A 21,194-nucleotide genomic window follows, 5' to 3' on the forward strand; every position below is an offset into this window, starting at 1 on the left:
AGTACCAGGAACATTCCGGCATCAGCAGTCATGGGAGGCCCAGGATCTCCCAGAACAGATCTCTGCTCGTAATCCATGCCTTTATGGGGCAGTTTGTAATCTAGGCCAGCAGCCCTCCTCAGGTGGGGCTGGGTTTGTGGTTTAGTCTGTGATAAAGCCAGGCTCAGACAAGGTCAGGGTCAGTCCTTAGCCTATGCCCAGGTTCAGAACTGAGTCTGGGGCTGGAGTCAGGGCTCAGTCAGTGACTGGGATTTGGTCTCCGTCTGTGACTATGTTCAGGGCTCAGCCTTTGACCAGATTCAGTGCACAGTCTGAGGTCAGGGACTAGTATGTGACCAGAGTTGTGTGACCCAGGGTCAGAGCTCAGTTTGAGACCAGCGTTCAGTCAATGATTAGATTCAGGGCTCAGTCTGTGACCAAGATCAGGGCTCAGTCTGCCACCAGGTTCAGTTAATGACCAGACTTGGATCTCAGTCTAGACCTGGGCTTGGGGCTCAGTCTAAAATCAAGGGTTAGTCCAAACCAGGGTTAAAGTTCAGTCTGTGACTGTGACTCAGTCTTAAGCTAGGATCAGCGCTCGATCTGGGTCCAGAATTGAGGTCTCCAGTTGGAATCAGGCTAGGTCAGGCTTGGATCAGGCTCAGTACTTGACCAGAACCAAGGCTCAATCTAGAGCTGGGGTAGAGGCTCAGTCTTAGTGTGGGATTGGGGCTCAGTTAACACCAAGATTAGGGCTCAAGCTGGATCTGGACTCAGGGCTAGGGTTTAGTCTGGCTCTGTGCTCTGTTCTGAGCTCCAATATAGAAGTTTCTGGAGACCTGGGCACCAAGGGCAGGTCAGCATGCAAGAAAGGAGAGCCCCCAGGCAAGCTTCTGTCCCTGCAGTAAACCTCTCTTTGCCTGCTGAAGCCAGTTGTCCTAGAGCCTTCTAACCTACATGGCTCTGCTGCCCGAGATCCCCTCAAACCAGAATAAAAATAGCCATTCACTTCAGAGCAGCTGACAGCCGGTGCCAGCCTGCCTGGGAGGAGGGGGAGCTGAGGAGAGGAAGGAAGGATGTTTGGCCCCAGCTGTGTGACCTTGGGAAAGTCACTCCTCCTCCTTGAACCCATTCCTGAGGAGCAGAATGGGAGGTGAGGATGACACCTGCCCCAGAGGTGAGAACGAGGGGAGAGTGATATAACATGTGGCAGTTGGTACCAATAAGGAACTCTGGAGTGAAGCCTTGGGAGGAAAAATGCTCCTCCAGGTCCTGTATACTTTCTCCTCCAGGAAGCCCTCCTTGATGCTTACCTCTTCCACCTTCCCACACTACCCTGTAGCACCCTCTATGTCTCAAAACATTTCTCAACTAGTGGCCACAGTGTGGCCTCCCTCACAGGTGACCAGCGAGCAAAACGAAGAGGACAGATCCTTCTGTACCATTACCATCCTCAGGTGCCCCTGGGAGGTGGATCGAGGAAGAGAAAGAGGAAAGAGGAAGAAGCACGTCTCTCTCTCCCTTCTCTACTTCTGGGGGATTTACTCTGAGCCAAAGGGCCATGAGGGCACGTGTCCAGAGTTTGCATCCTTTCACAGCCGGAACCCTTCATACTCCATACCTTTGCACCTGCTGCTCCCTCTGCTTTCCGGGGTGTTTCTTCTCTTTTCAGTTTGGCAATACAGATTCTCCTTCAAAGAATAGGTTCAACAGGAACCTCTGTGGGGGAGAATTATCCACCATCTCCCTGGGAACCCCATGCTCTGTCCCCTGCTGGCTGTGTAATCCCTAGGCCTCAGCTTCTTCCTCTGTCAAATGAGGATCTTATTACCAACATCACAGGGTTACTATGGAGAGTAACTGAGATAATCCATCAACCACCGCCTTTCCTATCCCTGACCCAAACAGCCTGGAGGGTAGCACTAAGATTTCCAGGATGGGGCAGGAAAAGATGTGCTCTCTGCCTCAGTACACCACCCCCTACCCCCAGGAGCGAGGGAAGGGAGGGAGCCAGGAGGTGTCTCCGGAGACAGCCACCTCCAGGGGGGTGGTTCTCCCTGGCAGCTGCCCCCAGCCTGCCACCCTGAGCCCCAGAGCCTGTTATCAACCTCCTTAGTCATCATACCAGGAGCTCAAATATAGCTCTTACCCTGTTCTCTTCTCAGCCGAGGTCCGCCCCCTGCCCCCTTCCCCTAGCAAGGCCATGTCTGGGTCTCAGAGTCCCTTTTCCTTCCCCCCGACCCAGGAATGCAGCCATGCTGGGCCTCAGTTTCAGCATCCTCCAAATGGGCAGGTTGGAATAGATGACGATGATGGGGATGATGATTGTGGTGGTGGTGGTGGTGGTGATGGTGGTAACTCCAGGGAAGCTGCCCTTACTGAGAGCTTGCTTGTGCCAGGCTCTGTGCTAAACTCTTCAGATGTATTATCTTGTTGAATTCTTACAGCAATCTTGGAGGTATCTACTGTTTTTATCTGCCTTACACAGACCAGGAATCTGAGTGACTCTCCAAGTAAGTCAGTGGCAGAGACAGAAACAAAGTCCCCTGAAGGATCTGAGCTCAGGGAGGGGACATGGTGGAGATCCTGGCTGCCCTACTGGGGCAGAGGAGCCCTTTGAATACTTATTTGCATGACATTTGCCTGGTTTCTCAAGGACATTGATGCTCCTGTCTCAGCCCGGATGGTTGAGCCCTAGGACTGGTTCCAGGGACATGGATCTGTCTCCCATCACTTCCAGGATTGCAACAGAAGCCAAGTACTCTTGGGGGCCTCAGTTTTCCCATCTGTAAAATAGGAGTCAGAGGGCTAGGCAGGGTAAGTTCAAAATTTCCTCCCACATCTGGTGGCCTGAGCACCACCACCCTGTTCACGCTCACTTCCCCCCTCACCACCACCCGCATCTTCACCTCCAACTCCACCACCACCTCTTCTTCCGTTAGCATAACACCCCCACCACCTCGTCTGCCCCATCCCTCCTCCACTGTTACTATAACCCTCATCTCTTCATTCTAGCACCTCCACCATCACCAACCTTTGTTATCATCTCTACTATTGCCATCACCATTACCTCCACTACCTCTTCTATCACATCCATCCCACCACTATTACCTCCACTTTGCCAGCACTGTCACCTCACCACCACCACCAGCACTGTCAGTCCTCACTTCCATTATCATAATTACATACATTATCATCTCCACCCCTTCGATCACCACTGTCCATTACCTCCCCCATCACCAACGTCATCACTTCCACCATTACCACATTTCTACCCCAGGACCCTAATATGGCCTGGGTCTCTGCCCCTGCAAATTCCAGCCTCATAGAGGTGCTAGCCCAGAAACACAGACTAGACCCAGAGACTAGCAGAGGTGGGAAGCCCATCCAGGAGAGGGAATGAGGTATCTGTCCACGTGACTTTCATGCAGGGGACCACACCGGTCCATGAGGATACAGAGGTGACTGTTGATCAGCAGGGAGCTCTGGGCACAAAACTCTGATCATTTTCTGCCTAAACGGAGTGAGATCACTCCTCTGTAAGCAATCAAGCAGCTCTGGAGGAATCAGGGTTTCAGGGACTGCTTAGCAGATAAGACTGAGAGTGGGGAAGAGGCAGAAGCAGAGCCCACAGCTATCTCCGGCCGTATCTGAACCAGTCACTCATTCACTCTTCTCACTGATTGATTGATTCATTCAACAAACACTTCCCTAGGTCTGTTGGAGACCAGGCCTTATGCTGGGTCCTGGCCAAAGAAGTTCCCAGACCTGTTTTTGACCCTCCTGCCAGTCTGTTCCCTCACTGCTGGGCCTTTCTCCACCCCAGCTCCCTTCCCCCAGACATCCCAATTGACTCTTGTGGTTCCTGGGTCACTGAGGCTCAGGGGACCTCCCCAGCTCACCAGGTGACCTTGAGCAAGTCCCTCTCCCAAGCCACACCCAGTGAGTCTTGGAGGAGGAAAGCTGAGAGGAGCTGGGCTGGGCCTGGCTGTGGGGACATCCAAGGGCAGGCTCAAGGTGTCTGCAGAAGAGGAGGGGCCAGTGCTGAGGTTGAGATGGGAAAGACTCCAGTTGCTGGAGCCTGAGTGTCTGGCTCTGGGATGGGAAGGATAGAGCCAGGCGAGGGGCGGGCACCAAGGCCTGAAAATGGGGCAAGGGTGGGGGCCAAGGCAAGCCCTGAGCTGGCAGGGAGTCAAGAAGGTCACAGGATCAGAGCAGAGACTCAGGTATCTCTGAAGCCCTGGAGAGGGGGCTGACCTCTGAGCTACCTTACCCTCAGGTGTGTCAATGCCCCTCCCTTGAGCAAGGGCTGGCCAGGCCTACTGGCTGGAGGGTGGGAACAGAAAGACAGCTTCCACTATGCTGCCAGCTGGGACCTGTGCCAGACCAATGGACACACTCCCCCTGCTTCCTCCCCCACCATGACCATTCCAGGCTCAGCAGCCAGTCCCCAGGGGGTAGGCCACCTTGCCCTGGCCACCTCTATGTTGGGAAGTTGGTGCCTGTGTCTTTAAATTCTCAGCAGGTTGAAACGGCTGATGACATCACTGGTTCCCGGGAGCTAGCGGAGGAGCTGGAGCCCAGGGGAACCCAGGCTGCTGGGGGCTGCAGACATGGAGGGCCAGGGCATCAGTGGCAGCGGGAGGCCGGGGACCCAGGCTGGCCTGGGCCCCCTGCCCATGCCCCATGGGATTTCCCAAACTGGGGCACCCTCCAAGGTAAGACCCCTAAATCCTAGTTCCCCCATTCCTGATCCTTAATCCCACCCCCCCACACACACACATACTGCAGGCACCCTGGTGCCCCGGCTGAGGGGCTGGCACTCTCCTCTGCCCACCAAGCAGGGACTGGGCAAACAGGGTACCCTAGGGGCTGAGGGGGTAGTGATGGGACACTCAGAGAGAGATGGAGTTAGCTGTCTCCAGGACCTCCTGGGAAAGCCCTGGACCAGGTATCAGGGGACCCAGCTGTGCTCCAGCTTTGCTATGTGACCTTGGGCAAGTTGCTTGTCCTTTCTGAGCTAATGCAAAATGAGAAGGCTTGTCCCTGAAGACTGAAACTGTAACATCTGGGATGTCTAAGTTGTTAGTGCTGGAGGCGGTGTGGTGTTTGGGGTGGGGGTTTGGAGTGGGACACTAGGAACCAAGGAGGATGCCCAAAATGCAAGCCTCAAAGAGCTGAGTTTGGGGACAGAGGTGGAGGCAGAGTTTCAGATTCTCTGAACCAAGCAGGACACGGGATGCAGACAGAACTACATCTCTGGAGGCAGGGATGGGGCCACCCTAGGGTGAGTGTAAACCTTCGTCTACCCTCCCTGGCAAGGGACACTTTATCCTGACTTCTGGAGACAGGGGCATCAGACAGGGACAGATGGGAGAGGAAGAGGAGGTCCTTGCAGGGCCCCACACCCCCCCACTCCACCTGCTGGACATAAAGAGGATACCTGCTTGCCTGTCCTCACAGGTGGGGTGACAAGGGTAAGAGGGTACAACTTGTGCACAGTGGTGCGGCGCCAGGATCAACAGAATCCTGGACTTGCTCTGGGTGTTAGAATCACACTTGGGAGGAATGACTATTCCATGGAGCTCAAATGGAAGCCTAGCAAATTTTGGCTCATACATGCAGAGGATATGAGGCCTAGGCTTCCCACGATCAGGTGTGGCCAGGGATCCTTCACCAGGGTCCTTCATTTTAAGACAGGGAAACTGAGGCCCTGGGCAGGGAAGTGCTTGCCTAAGGTCACACAGAGCTGGGCTGGGAATCGACATGGCCAGTCCCAACCCAGGCTCTTGCTCCTGCACAGAGCTCTAGGAATGGGTGACGAGGACAGAGAGGGCTGTGACCAAGGAATTGGGACGTGGCGGGGGGAACCTGGGGGTTCCTGTGTACTGTGGAGGAAAGGGGGTGGTGTTTAACAGGCTGGCCCCAGGGTGTCCTGAGTGGGAAGATCTGGGGGGGTCAGATCAGTAGCCCTTGGCTAGGGGAGCAGCAGGGACTGCAGGGGTGGGCAGTGCTCAGGGAAGCTGACTCCAGCCACCCAACACTCCAGGGTGGCCAGGGAGTGGGTGCCAGCCAGGAAGGCAAGGAGAGCCCTCACTCTGAGAGGCTCACACTCTGCCTCCTTTGAGTTGGGGTCTTATTTTCCCCATCTATGAAAGAGATGTCACAGGTGAGGGAGGGGATAGGTTTCCATGTCCTGTTTCCTCCAAAAGAGAAGCTGATTCACAGCAGAATGGATTGAGGTGAGAAATTAGGAAGAACTTCCTCAGAAAGATGTGCCTTTCTTAGCTAGACAGGGTCTGCTGGGGTCTATATGGAAGTGGAGGCCTGGTTAGGGTTGACTCTGAGTCTCTGAATTGTCCTATCCAAGATGGACTCACGTTTTCAGCTCTCAGCGAAGGAGAATGCAGCACCAGTATGCTCGGAACCAAGGTTGGCTCTGACACCTGTGGGGCCACCAGCAGCAATGCCACCTTCCTCAAAGGGGCCAAGCCTGGCTCTGGCATCTCCCCGACCCATCCTGGCTCCAATGTCTACCCCTGGAGAGCAGAAAACAGCTCCTGCCCATCGCAGCTCCAGACTGGCTCCAACATCTGTGGGCCAGTTGGTGGTGTCCGCCTCGGCTGGGCCGAAGCCTCCTCCAGCTACCCTGGGGCCCAGGCTGGCTCCACTGTCCAGGGACCAGAAGCAGGTGCCGCCTGCCTCCATGGGACCCAAGCCAGCCCTGGCTGCTTCAGGCCTGAGCCTGGCCGTGGCATCTGAGAAACAGCCCCCACAGCCCCCCTCCAGCTCTTCCCCAGTGCCCAGTCCAGTTCTGTCACCCTCTCAGGAACAGGCCCTGACTCCAGCATCCATGACATCAGCCCTGGCCTCTGTGGGATGGACATCAGCTAAACAGAGGGATGCCCCAGCCCCTAGACCTCTCTCCCCTTCAGAAGGGCATCTCCAGCCCTCCACTCAGACATCTGGTCCTGTGGGCTCCCCATCCTTGATTCAAGCCCCCCCAGACCCTCAGATCTCCCCCTCCTTCAGAGCCCGGCCTGAGGCCCCCCGCAGCAGCCCTGAGGATCCTGTCTTGTCCCAGACACCACAGACTCTGCCCCTGGATGTGGGCCAGGGTCCTCCAGAGCCTGGCACTCGCTCCCCCGGACTTCTCTACCCCACCTTCCGGCCAGGGGCCCCCTTAGCCCAGACTGTGCCCCCACCTCTGCCCAAGCCACCCCGATCTCCCAGCCGCTCCCCCAGCCGCTCCCCAAACCGCTCCCCATGTGTCCCCCCAGCTCCTGAGATGGCCCTCCCCAGGCCTGGCACCCAGGGTGCCGGGCCTGGTGGGCATCTGAGCCCCAACCTTCAGCCCAGAGAAACCCCAGCCCCTCTTACCACCTCCTCTTCTACATCCACCTCGTCATCCTCCTCTTGGTCAGCTCAGCCCACCTGCAAGAGCGACCCTGGCTTCTGGTGAGGGGCCCTCTCCCAAGACATTGCTGGGGCTTGAACTCTAAGACTAGCCATCCTTCTAGGTTGGCTTACCCTACTCCACCCCAGCTGACCTCCCTGAGGAAGATTCCCTGTGGGTGTTAGGCCCACTCTGGGGCCCTCGGAAGACAGCATCCTCTCCTAAGGGACTTGCCTACCCCGCCTCAGTTGATCTCCCCTGGAAGAGTCTGGTGGAAGGGACCCTGGGCCCACTGTGGGTCCTTCTGAGGGCTTATACTCAAGCTTATTTCCCCAGAAAAAGCCCTGTGGGAGGGAGGTTGAGGGTAAGAGAGTGGTCCCCAGTAGTAACCCCTTCTGTACCCCCACCTCCCCAGGATCACTGTGGTCACATGGAACGTGGGCACCGCCATGCCCCCCGATGATGTCACATCCCTCCTTCACCTGGGCAGCAGCGATGACAGTGACAGGGCAGACATGATCGCCATAGGGTGAGGGGACAGGGCGAGTAGACTCCCTCCTGAGCCCCTCCTACCTCCCAGACCCTCTCCCACGGGAGGGGTTTCTAGGGCGCCCCCCCCAATCCGAAGGCCGCCTCACAGTCCCCCACAGGTTGCAGGAAGTGAACTCTATGATCAACAAGCGGCTCAAGGACGCGCTCTTCACCGACCAGTGGAGCGAGCTCTTCATGGACGCACTGGGGCCCTTCAACTTCGTGCTGGTAACTCCTCCCTCAACCCCCGGGCAGGTGGAGACCCCTGGATTACTCGGCCCTAGCTCTGCCTTGATTCACCGTGGGGCCCGCTGGGCCTCGGTGGCCGGGTCCATGAAATGGGAAGATGGAAGAGCAGACCTTTAAGAACCGGAAAAGGCGAGGGCGGGGGCGGGGGAGTTGTGTCCTGTCTCTCAGCCTCGTCACGCCTCTGCTGCAGGTGAGTACTGTGCGGATGCAGGGCGTCATCCTGCTGCTGTTCGCCAAGTACTACCACCTGCCCTTCCTGAGGGATGTGCAGACTGATTGCACGCGCACTGGCCTGGGTGGCTATTGGGTGAGCGTGGAAGCGGCCTGGGAGGGTACAGGGCCCTAAGGGATCCGTAGATTAGTCCCCGGACCCCCGCGTACTGGCAATATCCCCTCCCCAAGCTACACCCCTTACTCTGAGGCCTGCCTCTCCCCACCCACCCCCACCCCTCGTTTTCTAGACCCCGCCCCTTTCTGTCCCCGCCCCTCCTATTGTTCCACTCCTTTCCCTAGAACCCACCCCTCTCCACACCTCCACGGGTCCTGGGCCTCACCCGCTGACCCCGCCCACCCTAAGCCCCGCGGGCCTCACCTCCTAGCCTAGGCCCCGCCCATAACCCACCCAACCTTGTTTCCCAAGGGCAACAAGGGTGGAGTGAGTGTGCGACTGGCCGCCTTCGGGCACATGCTGTGTTTCCTGAACTGCCACCTGCCGGCCCACATGGACAAAGCGGAGCAGCGCAAGGACAACTTCCAGACCATCCTCAGCCTCCAGCAGTTCCAGGGGCCTGGAGCTCAAGGCATCTTGGATCACGAGTATGGGCCGGGGCGGGACCTAATGGGGCTTGGGCGGGGCTAGTGAAGGAAGGGTGGGACTCAGGGGCGAGGCCGGTGCGCCTAGTGGGGAGAGGCGGGGCCTATGGGGGTGGAGACCACCCACACTATGGCTAGGAACGAGAAAGCTGGTAAGTTTGATGGGGAGGTGGAGCCTGCAGGGTGGAGCTTTGCTGAGGGGCAAGGCCTTGCTAGGGGTCGGAACCTAACTTCTAGGTCTACACCCCCTGCTGCTCCGTGGTGGGCTGGCGGCCCTGCAGCAACCCACCCACCCTCTGCGTCATCACTAGGAGCAGCTGTCGGGTTGGATGGGGGCAGAGAAGGATCTGGGCTGGGCTCTTCACCCCATGGACCCCGCTGACCCCCACCTCCGAACAGCCTCGTGTTCTGGTTCGGGGACCTGAACTTCCGCATCGAGAGCTACGACCTGCACTTCGTCAAATTTGCCATCGACAGCGAGCAGCTCCACCAGCTCTGGGAGAAAGACCAGGTGGGGAATCCCAGCCTGGACCCCAAAACCCCAAGCACACAGAACATGCCCTAGGACCACCTGTACCCTAGGCTATGGTCCTTGCCCTCATCTGCCCTGCCCAAGCTCTTGTCCAATTCTGTGCTTCTGGACCCTCACAGCTCAACATGGCCAAGAACACCTGGCCCATCCTGAGGGGCTTCCAGGAGGGGCCCCTCAACTTTGCGCCCACCTTCAAGTTTGACGTGGGTACTAACAAATATGATACCAGGTGAGCTCAGAACTGGGATGAGAGGTGGGGATGTGGGCTGAGGTCTTCTGGATAAGGGAGACAGGAAAGAGAGACAGGAGGCAGAGGTGCCTTGACCCCCAACCCCTGATACTCAGCCTACCTTTGCCCACCACAGTGCCAAGAAGCGGAAGCCAGCCTGGACAGACCGTATCCTGTGGAAGGTCAAGGCTCCAGGTGGAGGTCCCAGCCCCTCAGGACGGGAGAGCCACCGGCTCCAGGTGACCCAGCACAGCTACCACAGCCACATGGAATACACTGTCAGCGACCACAAGCCCGTGGCTGCCCAGTTCGTCCTGCACGTGAGTCCTGGCCTCATCCTCCCCGCATGACATCCCCAGGCCCAGCTCAGCATCCCACTGCCCACCGGTAACCCCTTAGACCTGCCCTCAGCAGCATCCACTTGTCACAGCAGACTGGGAGTGGGATTATGATCTCCATTATTTATTTATTCTTGGCCATGCCATGCGGTATGTGGGATCTTAGTTCCTGGACCAGGGATCGAACCCATGCCCCCTGCATTGGGAGCTCAGAGTCTTAACCACTGGACCACCAGGGAAGTCCTATGATCTCCATTTTCAGGTGAAAAATCTGAGGCCCAGAGACACAGCACCCCTTGCCCCGGGTCACCTGGCTACTAAAGGGAAGGTTAGGATTTGCACCCTGGCTAGTCTGATTTCAAAGGGTATACCTTTTCCACTAATCTCTAATTCCCCTTTTCTGAGAAAGGCTAGGGCAACTTATGTTAAAATTCACATATATAATAAGACCAGCCACGAAAATATTTACTCAAATCCCATGTAGCATTCATTCACATTCATTTATTATTTTTTTACCATCTTACCATATGTGATGGGGAGGGGGAGTAGAGATACAAAAAAATACAAAGCTAAACCCTATATAGTTACTATAAAATTTAGCATTGTGTTTAGGATTTTTTTAATTATAAATTTTTATTGATTTATGTATTTATTTTTGGTTGCGTTGGGTCTTCTTGCTGCGCGCAGGCTTTCTTTAGTTGCAGCGAGCGGGGGCTACTCTTCATTGTGGTGTGCAGATTTCTTATTGCAGTGGCTTCTCTTGTTGCGGAGCTCAGGCTCTAGGCATGCAGACTTCAGTAGTTGTGGCGCATGGACTTGGTTGCTCCATGGCATGTGGGATCTTCCCACACCAGGGCTCGAACCCGTGTCCCCTGCATTGGCAAGTGGATTCTTAACCACTGCACCACCAGGGAAGCCCCTGTGTTTAGGATTGGGGCTCCTAGCTGCCAAAGGAAAAAGGGGAAATCCGAGAATGTCAGAACTGGATCTTAGAGACCATGTAGTCCAACTTTCTGTTAGTGGGGTAGGCATGCGCCCCAAGTTGCACACAGGCTCAGCAGTAGAGTGGGGTGGAGCCCAATTTCCAGTCCTGAAACTCAACTCTGGGCTCTCCGATTCTCTTGATCTGATAAGAGGGAGCCCAGCAGACCAGAGAATGTTTTCCCTGCTAACTTTGTCATATGGTCAGTCAGAGGGACAGTGGCCAATGTCCTCAGCTGGGAATGGAAATCTGCCCATGTCTGGCCTCCCATGACCTTTGGTAAAAGCCTTGGGTGTGAAGTTTAACCCCCAATCAGGGACCTCACCTTGAGAACCACTCCTTTTGGGTGCCCTATCCTTCCCTCCTTATCTAGAACCCTGTCCCTTGTAAAACATTACCTGTTGAGCACCTACTATATGCCAGAGCCTGTGTAGCCTACTTCATGTATGTCATCCCTTTGAATACTGTGGTAGGCCCTGAGGATGTCTAAATTCTCCTCCCAGTTTTACTGATGAGAGAAACAGAGGCTCAGAGAACTTAAATCTCTTATCCAAAGCAACACAGCACAGGGCTCAGCAGGAGTTTTGACCCCACAAGGCCCTAAAGGGTATTTCCAAGAGCGCAACCTGGCCAGACCTGTTGTTAGGAACCCACAGGCAGGGAGAGGATGTGCTGGTTTATTCTGGAGCAGCTTGGCTTAGAAGCTGAGGAGGGAGAGAAAGTTGAAACCAGATAAACAGGGGAGCAGACAAAGCCTGAGGCTGGCACCACCGAGTCTTTCCCTGAGGGACAGAGGTGAAGCCAATACCCTGGCCACCTGCCACCCCAGCAACCCCATCCACATGGTGAACCCCTGCTCAGCCTGGGGTGACCCTGGGAAGAGAAGATTCTTTTGTCTCCATGGACTGATGACAAACAAGGTTAATAGTGGTTCCTTAATACAGGTGGGGAAACTGAGTCTTACTTAGCCTGATGAGGGGCTTACACTTTACTCCAGAATATCCAGTGCATCGTGGGACTCCTTTGTTAACTTATAGGCAAGTCATTCATTGAGCACCTACTGTATACTGAGAAGTTTATAGGATGCTTTATATGGTATCTCATTGAATCTGCAGAGCAACCCCAAGAGTTAAATAAGATCATCAGAGTTTAAGGACAGGAGCCCTTCTATTCAGAGAGGTTAAGAAACTCACCTTGGGTCACACTGCATAACAATAGCAGAGCCAGGGCCAAACCCACAGTCTACTAAGCTTCAAAGCTGTGTTCCCACTCACCCCTAAGGAGGCTAAGGACAAAAAGAGCCCTGAGCTGGGAGGCAGGAAACCCGGCATTCATCCTAGACCTATTCTTCCTCAGTTTCCCAGCCCGTGCAGTGGCTCCAAAGGCCCTTCATCTCAGCCAGTTTGTGCCGACGCAGGCCCAAGGGCTCTAGGTGCGTAGAATACTAGAGGGTCTCCCCTGATGTTGCCCCCTGCCCCTGGGCAGTTTGCCTTCAGAGACGAAGTGCCGCTTGTGCGGCTGGATGTGGCAGACGAGTGGGTGCGGCCGGAGCAGGCTGTGGTGAGGTACCGCATAGAGACGGTGTTCGCCCGCAGCTCCTGGGACTGGATCGGCTTGTACCGGGTGAGACGGGCAGGGGTGGTCGGTACATTGGGGAAGGAAGGGCCTGAAGGGGCAGCCAGGGACCCACGTGGGGTCCCTGGCTTCCCCAGAGTTTAAGGCTGCTGGGGTCAGACCTTAGGGGTCACGACCCTGATTGCTCTTGCCCCAGGTGGGTTTCCGCCACTGCAAGGACTACGTGGCTTATGTCTGGGCCAAACACGAGGATGTGGATGGGAACATCTACCAGGTACTTAAGGGGAGGGGGAGAGTGGGAGGAAGTCCCCATTGCCCTTGGGGGCTCAGGATTCAGCTTGAAGGGTCCTGAGGCTGTCTCCCTCACCCCAACCTGGACCTAAACCCCCTGGCCCACCAGGTGACGTTCAGTGAGGAGTCACTGCCCAAGGGTCACGGAGACTTCATCCTGGGCTATTATAGCCACACCCACAGCATCCTTATCGGGGTCACTGAGCCCTTCCAGGTAAGTAGGCCAGGCTGCAGGGTCAGGGGGGCCAAAGGAGTATTCAAATGCCTCTACAGCTTCTACATTCTGTTCTGTGACCTCCTACAAGTATCCTGACCTTCCTGGGTCTGCCAAGGGGGAGGGCGGGAGTGGTTCCCAGAGGCCTCAGTGGCCGGTTGGGGAGAGGGACACCCCAGTGACCAGCCTTCCCCCCAGATCTCACTGCCTACCTCGGAGCTGGCCAGCAGCAGCACAGACAGCTCGGGTGCCAGCTCGGAGGATGAGGATGACAGCACCCTGGAGCTGCTTGCATCCAAGTCCCGCAGCCCAAGCCCTGGCAAGTCCAAGCGGCACCGTAGCCGAAGCCCAGGTCTGGCCCGCTTCCCCGGCCTCGCCCTGCAGCCCTCGTCCTGCGAACGCCGTGGCACCAGCCGAAGCCCCTCGCCCCAGAGCCGCCGCCTGCCTCGGGTAGCCCCCAACGGGGGCAGTGATGGTGGCAGCCGGGGCAACAGTGAGGAGGGGCCCCCTGGGCTGCCTGGGTCCTGGGCCTTCCCACCATCTGTGCCTCAAAGCCTGGGGTTGCTGCCTGCCTTGCGCCTAGAGACCGTAGACCCCGGTGGTGGCAGCTCCTGGGGACCCGATCGGGAGGCCCTGGCCCCCGACAGCCTGTCTCCCAGCCCCCAGGGTCAGCAGGGCCTGGAGGAAGGGGGCCTGGGGCCCTGAGGGTGAGGTGGGCAGGCAGGCCCAGGTGGCCCCCACTCTGCCCCAACCTTCTGCAAACCCACCTGCCTCCCTCCTGCTACTGCTCCAGCTTTATGTGCACCTGCCACTCTGTTCTGGCCAGGGGTGGCCAACTGGGGTCCCCCAAACTTGGTCCTGGCACCTCAACTGTGACAATCAGCATACCCCTATCCCAGCCCCCATCTGGGATGGGGGAGCAAACCTAGAGGTCATCAATTAGGAATTAAATTCTCCAGCCTCACTCCTGACTTCTTCCTAACTTGTTAGCAGTCTAGGGTTGGGGACAGTCAGAGGAAGGGACTAAAGAGATGAGAGGATGACAGATCTGACAATTACCAGGCACCAGCTGTATACATTACACATGCCATGTCCTTTAAGCTGCACCACAAGTTGTGGTGTCGAGTTCAGTGTAGTTCTTAGCTCCATTTCACAGGTGAGCAAACTGAGACCTCCAAGAGGTTATGTGAACCTTTAAAAATCAGATGCCTAGGGCTTCCCTGGTGGCGCAGTGGTTGAGAGTCCGCCTGCCGATGCAGGGGACACGGGTTTGTGCCCTGGTCCGGGAAGATCCCACATGCCGCGGAGCGGCTAGGCCCGTGAGCCATGGCCGCTGAGCCTGCGCGTCCGGAGCCTGTGCTCCGCAGCGGGAGAGGCCACAACAGTGAGAGGCCGGCGTACCGCAAAAAAAAAAAAAAAAAAAAACAGACGCCTAAGCACAGTTTGGCTGTGTGCTGGAGGGAGGGAACATTTACTAGGTGCTAAGTGCTGTCCGTGAGTTGGTTCGCTTAATCCTCAACAACCCTGTGAGGTAGAGGTAGGTCCTGTTTACACTCCCCTTTTTCAGACGAGGAAACTAAGGCTCAGAATGAAGGAGGTCTCTTGCTTAAGGGCACGGGGGAGATCTGAATTTAGGTCTAGGGCAGAAAGAATGGGCCAGGGCTGGGCCAGGAAGAACATAGGAGCTGTTAAGAGAAGGGGTCCCCTGGGGAGGTGAGTTGGGAAGCCCCTTTCTAGCTTCCGCCACCCTGGATTCAGACACAGGCACTTCTGTGACATCCCTCATACCCCACCTGCTGCCCTAGACCTCAGCAGGCAGACGCTGGGGCTTCCCTGGGCAAGTTCTTGAGACATGCATTAATTTTGCAACATAGACATATATGTCCCTCCTCCTGGTACCTCCTGGGGCTGCTGCAATGTTACCTTCTCCCCATTCCCATCTGGATGTTAATTTCTCTGGGAAGGCCCAAGCCTGGGGCAGCAGAATTAGCCTCCTGAATACCACATCCAAGCACAGAGGGGTTGTGTCACCAGCCCAAGATCACCCAGCACAGCAGGAGACGTGGTCCAGCATTTGGGTCTTGGCCCCCCCACCCTACCCATGCAGCCCTCTGGCTATCCACAAGAGCCCGTCCATGCTTCAGTCTAACACGTGGAGGGGAAGCTGAGACCCCCAGGGCCTAGCAAAGCCAGGGACGAGGTCCAGTCTTGTGCCCAGGAGAGCTGGAACTGAGGTCACTGGTTCCAGGATTTCTGCTGTCCTTCAGGTCCTCCGGCTCCCTGGGTCAGCTGCAGGCACAGGTCATAGAAGGACATGGGGACCTTTGGGTGCTCTGAAGTCCATGCCTGCCTGTTGTCTGTGCCTGTCCCTTGGAGCCAGAGTTGCCTCTGCTGAAGTTGCCGCAGGTGCCGAGCTGACACCTTGATGGCCCTGGGGTCTCTGGAACAGCTGTGAAGAGAGAAAAGTGGGGCAGGTGGTCATAACTGCCAAGAATCCCACCCTACTCTGCAGAGAGGGTGACCAAGGCCCAGAGAGGAGCAGGGCTGGGACTGGGAGGGTGGGGGGCTGTTACACCTAGCAGGGGGCAGAATAAACCTGGGTTGGCACCCAGAGGCCCAGGTTCTGCCAATAGCTGGCTGCAGAAACCTGGGTCAGTCTGGGCCTCAGTTTCCCTACCTGTGAAATAGGAAAAGTAACAGAGTTAGCTTTGAGAATCAGAATTGAAATGAAATTGTGGATTATGGGGTAAGAGTTAAGCAGGTGTTCTACTATGTGTCCTACAGGCCTTGGCCTATGTACGTCACACACGCCACTTCCTTGGCTTCTACCTCCATTTTATAGGTAAGGAAACAGAGGTGTGGAGAGGTTATTCAGCTTGCAAGGTCACACAGGAAGTAAATGACAGAGTTGAGATGCAACCTACATGGGCCAACTGCAGAGCCGAACCCAGGGATGATGACAGTGGAGCTCAGAGGTCCCCTGACCCCCTCCATCACCCTCTCAGCCCAGGTGCACAAAGGGAGCAGAGGCAACCCACCCCTTGGGAAGTCCCCCATCCCTCCTGGCCCTGATGTCACTTACCCTTTGCCCTCAGCACAGTCCAGTGGAGGGGCCAGTTTGAAGCAGGTCATGCCCAGCGGCTCCCAAAGTATGTTGGCACCCACAGGTGGGCTGTGGAGCCTCAGGAAGCGTGCCAGACTGAGGGCAGAGGCAGGCTCAGGCTGGGGCAGGGCCTCGTCAGCCACGTGTCCCTTCCCAGTGCCTGGCAACAGGCAGCCCACCCCCAAGGGTCCAAGCAGGCCTCACCGGCGCGTGCAGTTGCAGTGGAAGAGGGGTTCACGGGCATTGTTGAACAGCTGGAACTTGGTCTTCTGGGGCCCGATCTGGTGCTCACACTGGTCCAGGCGGCGGAAGCCGCGGCAGGCCTGGCGGGCACCTGGGGGCAGGTGTGGTGGTGAGAGGAGCCCTGTCCGATGCCCACTGCCATCCGGCACACGTGCTCTGTCCCACACACACAGTGTCCCTCCATCTCATGCCCTTTGTGCCTTCAGAGTGCCTCACACATAGGAGACGCACGCACATGCACACACACACACACAGAGCAGTGCTGCCATGGGGAAGCCCAGAGAGTCGAGAGTGGTCAGAAAAGGTTTCCTGGAGGCAGAGGCTTCTAAGCTGAGGCTGGAAGAGGAGAAGAGTCAGGGAGAATTCTCCAGGCAGCAAGAAGAGCATGTGCAAAGGCCCAGCAGTGGGAGAGAGCAAGTGGCTTTAGAAGAACCAAATGAAGTTTGTGGAACTGGAGTTTCGACTGGGGAGTAGGATCTGCAGGACCAGACTCGACAACCCCTGGGTGTTGGGACATCATGGTGGGGCCTCAGCGAGGAGTGCCATGGACAAGTTTGGAGCTTACAAAAATCCCTCTGGCTGCAGCACGAGATAGGTTGGGAGACCCCAGAAGGAGCTCAGAGCAGGAAAGGAAGCAACACAGGGGCCCCCCACCCTGAACAGAGTCAGGGACACCTCCTTACAACAGGAGCCCCCAAGGTTAGGTTCTGAGCTCACCTTGAGGTTTTAGGCCACGCCATAGTCCCTGGAGGCCTGAATCAGTGACCTCCAGCTGGACTATGGAGGCCACATCAGGCCCAGGGGAGGCCACAGGGGCCCGGAGGGCTGTGGCATTGGCTTGGCTGGGGTACTCGGACTCTTTCTGCTGTGCTGGCCACTTCTGAGGATGCTGAAGCCACCGAGGCTTGCTGGGTGCTGGGTTCTGAGGACTGGGAGTCAGGGGGATGGCAAGGGAGCTCCAGGAGGCATTGTAGAAGGTCCTGGGCTGGAGACGGGCGAGGGATACAGAGCCATACGTTCTACACCTGGGAGGTAGCACATGGTGGCAATTGGTAACCCAGAATCCCCCCTCCCAGAAGTCCCCAGGTTCATCTCTATGGAGATCAGGGCTCTGCCAGTCCCACCCCTCATCCCACATCCCACTAGGTCCTGCAGGGCACCCAGGGAGCGTCTGCATCCTGGGCCCAACCCTGAGGAGAAGACAGGGAGGACGAGGCATCATTCCCTGGAGGACAGACATACAGAAAGGCTTCCCTCCCAGGCTTGGAGCCCGAGCTCCCCACTGGCTGGGAAGGGGCTCGAAAGGGGCAGCCACATACCCGCCCCACCAGTACCACTCCACACAGGCCTCCTGGTCCTCCAGGACGAAACAGGGGATCGCCAGCACGTTGAAGAAGGCCACGCCCACGACGTCAGAGATGGAGTCCCGCTGGTTATGCAGGCACTGCTGGAACCTGTCCCAGAGCCAGCACTCAGGTCCCTGGACCACAGAAGCTACCTGGCTCCTCTCCCAGACCACCTGGTCACTACCAGCCAGGTGATTTGGGGTCCAAGTGTCCCCTCTCCTGTTAGACCTCAGCTTTCCCACTGCACAGTGGACTCCGGCTGGCTGATCCTTTAGGATTCTCTGGAATCCCAGACTCTGCACCAGGTAATCCCAGTGGATAATCCCACACCAAGTTCCCAGCCCTCCCTGCCCACCACCAACCTGGCATCACAGTTGCAGTGGGAGATGGTATGGAGTCGGTAGTTTCGGATGCCATAGTTGTACTGGAAGGGTGAGACAGTCTGTGGGCAGCGGTCGTGTTCCTGGCAGCAGAGATCGGGGCCCTGGAAGACCCCTGCAGGGAGCGGAGGGGGCACCAGCTCAGCAGGGTCGTGGGCACCACATGCCGGCTATGCCTGCGTGGTGTTGGGAGCAGAGACCTGGTTCTCATCCCAGCCCTGATACAGATGACCTGGGTGGCCTCAGGCCTCTCCCTGTGGGACTCACAGTTCCAAAGCTTGAAGAGAACACCCAGGTACAGCCTCTGTTGGGCAACTCCAAGTGCCAGGCAGCCCACCCCGGAATCCTTGCCCATGGAAAGATCTCCCTCAGGTGAACTGGTGTCTGCCTCCAGAGCTCTCGGGCTCACACCACAAGTGAAACTCCAAAGTTATGAATGTGTGTGGACTGGAATGGTAAACAGCAGGATGCAATCTCGCTGGCACAATGAGGCATTGTCAGGATGCCAGCCTGCTCCAACTCAAGTGCCAAGTCCTCCTCCCAGCCCTCCACGTGTATGCACTGACAGCTGTACCGAGAGTGCAAAAAAGCCATGCATGTTTTTCACCACCTGAGCAATGATGCCCTTTACTGAGCATCTCCCAAATGCCTGGCACTTCCCACACCCAAGCACACAGCAGCCCTGGGAAGGAGGTGTCACGTTTATTGTACAGGTGAGGAAACATTCAGAGAGGGGAGGTGACTCGTTCATCTTGGAAGGGCTGAGCTGGGATTTGAACCCAGGCTTTTGGGTCTTGGCGTCCCCTCCACTGGGCACCCTGTGCCCATAAAACCTCCTCTTGGGTAATGTTTTTTTGGCTCAGCCGACCCTGGATCCACCCCAGCCAGCCTCCTTCCTCAGATGGTAATTAATGAAGCCTCCCAGGTGTGAGTAGGACCTTTCCCATCTATAACCACATTTAAGCATCCCATGATGAGATTTATGGTCACCCCATTTTACAGATAAGGAAATTGAGGGTCAGAGTGGCTAAGTCACTTCCTCAGGACACACAGCCTGGGAGAGTGGGTACCAGGGCTAAAGGCTGCATTTCCCCCCCCGCACCAGCCCCCCTGTCCACACACCGATGGCTCACCCAGCTCCGAGGAGTTCCCGGCAGAATCCCCAACGCCACACCACAGTGTGCCAGGCATGGTCCAGCCTCTCTTCACCCGCTGGTTCCCCATGCCAGGCGCTCCACTCTGCCCTGCTGCTCGCTCCTCCCTGGTCTCTGCTGGACTCTCGGCAGGCCCTCTGCAGGCCTCCCACTGACGCTTAAGGGTGGCCAGGGCTCTCTGCAGCTCAGGTCCAGGGGTGTGGATGAAGGAGTCCCGGGTGATCTCACCAGCACAGAGGGTACTGAAGGCTGTAGTGAGCTCTGGCTCATCCTGCCGGCTGCACACCTGCAGCCTCCCGTGCCCATCCCAGCGGGCATGGAACAGGGCTAGTCCCTGGGTATCCTTGCCCAAGAAGCTAAGGAACCCCAAAGGGCTGCCAGAGATGGGTCTGGCCAAGTGGCAGGAGGTGCTGTGCAAGTGGAGGGCAGGGGAGCCCCCCAGAGCTGCCCCCAGGAAGTTCAGCACCCCCAAGAGCACCACCAGAACCCCCATTCTGCCCTGGCCCAGCCCAGTCAGACAAAGCCCCCGGGAATCCTACCCTGGTGGGCCCACGAGGCAGCAGTTCTGTAGCTGAGCGGAAGCGAGCCCAGCCGACCCGGTGCTGCGGGGCCAATGAATGGAGCTTTGGGAGGAGTAGGAAGGAGGCTGGAGTGTGGGGTGATCTGGGGCTTGTAACTGAATCCACCGGCTGGGCAGGCCGCTGATTGGCTGAGGAGCACACGGGCCGGGGCCCACGCCCCCACTTGGCCTGCCTTTCTCCACGCCTTCCAGTCACCTGCCACCAGCCTCGCCTGGATGGGGACGGTAGGAGCCAAAGCTCTGGGCCCTGGGGGCAGGGGCCAGAAGGGGGATCTGTATCTCCCTGGGGAGGGAAGAGGATCTGGGGGCTCAGAGGAGGCTCCCAGAACTGGTCATCTCCCCATCCCAGGGATGGCTGCCAAGCCCACCTCCATGAAGCTGGCAGAGAGCCACGGGCTTCTGCCAAGGCTGGGTAAAGGAGGTAAGGGCAGGGCTGGGGCTCTGTGGCCACACCCCTCCCCCGGGAGGCTCTGAGGCTTCTGGGAAAGGGAGCATCCATTCCCCCCCCCCCCCACCGCCACCTGGGTGCTCTCCCTGCCCAGTCCTGGTTCTAAGAAAGGCACTCAGCATATTCAGGGGACAGTGCCCCAGGGCTCCCCACTTCCTGGGACTCCAAGCACAGGCATGGCCCTGCAGCAGCCCTCCTGGTCTGATAGATGGTGTAGACACAGCCAGAGCAGACTTTGAAAGCAACACTGGGGCTTCCCTGGTGGTGCAGTGGTTAAGAATCTGCCTGCCAATGCAGAGGACATGGGTTTGATCCCTGGTCCAGGAAGATCCCACATGCCGTGGAGCAACTAAGCCCGTGCGCCTCAGCTACTGAGCCTGAGCTCTAGAGCCCACGTGCTGCAACTACTGAGCCTGCGTGCTGCAGGTACTGAAGCCTGTGCACCTAGAGCCTGTGCTGCGCAACAAGAGAAGCCACCGCAATGAGAAGCCTGCTCACTGCAACGAAGAGTAGCCCCCGCTCGCCACAACTAGAGAAAGCCCGCGCACAGCAACAAAGACCCAACACAGCCAAAAATAAAATTAATTAATTAATTAATTGATTTTTAAAGAAGAAGGCAACACTGGGCAGGGCTGATGCTCTGGGCGTGAAGGGACTGTGGTCCCCAGAGGAGCAGAGGTGGCCTAGGGGGCTGTGTCTGCAGCCACATCCATCCTTGGACTGCAGTCACCTGGGGGACACAGCAGGCATCATGTGTACCTCAAGAGACAGGGGTGGTCTGTCCAACAGGGAAGGGTTACACCCAGACACT

At 57.1% G+C, this 21,194-nt stretch overlaps 2 protein-coding genes across 3 annotated transcripts; one reads left to right on the top strand and one right to left on the bottom strand.

The window, feature by feature from the left end:
- Positions 1–4,532: 4,532 nt before the first annotated feature.
- On the top strand, positions 4,533–14,092 carry INPP5J (inositol polyphosphate-5-phosphatase J). The gene is made up of 13 exons (XM_022550983.2): positions 4,533–4,697; positions 6,350–7,437; positions 7,791–7,904; positions 8,026–8,134; positions 8,346–8,462; positions 8,796–8,971; positions 9,368–9,479; positions 9,620–9,729; positions 9,866–10,049; positions 12,535–12,672; positions 12,821–12,898; positions 13,025–13,129; positions 13,328–14,092. The coding sequence occupies exons 1-13, from the start codon at positions 4,593–4,595 to the stop codon at positions 13,832–13,834; spliced, it is 2,943 nt and encodes a 980-aa protein (XP_022406691.1). The 5' UTR covers positions 4,533–4,592; the 3' UTR covers positions 13,835–14,092.
- Positions 9,705–20,006, bottom strand: PLA2G3 (phospholipase A2 group III). Of its 2 annotated transcripts, XM_022550937.3 has the most exons (7): positions 19,335–20,004; positions 18,184–18,316; positions 17,795–17,929; positions 17,193–17,500; positions 16,437–16,566; positions 16,212–16,328; positions 13,569–15,578 (listed from the first exon to the last, which is right to left on the bottom strand). In XM_022550937.3, exons 1-7 carry the CDS (start codon positions 19,846–19,848, stop codon positions 15,365–15,367), a joined length of 1,551 nt encoding a protein of 516 aa, XP_022406645.1. In that variant the 5' UTR covers positions 19,849–20,004; the 3' UTR covers positions 13,569–15,364. The 2 variants fall into 2 exon arrangements, with proteins under 2 accessions (XP_089750866.1, XP_022406645.1); XM_089894740.1 differs by lacking the exon at positions 17,795–17,929 and having other exon boundaries at positions 9,705–15,578; positions 19,335–20,006.
- Positions 20,007–21,194: the final 1,188 nt, after the last annotated feature.

The sequence above is a fragment of the Delphinapterus leucas genome, chromosome 14 (genome assembly GCF_059928025.1).
Source record: "Delphinapterus leucas isolate spDelLeu-1000000601 "Yukka" chromosome 14, BTC_Dleu_Yukka2, whole genome shotgun sequence".
Lineage (NCBI taxonomy): Eukaryota > Metazoa > Chordata > Mammalia > Artiodactyla > Monodontidae > Delphinapterus > Delphinapterus leucas.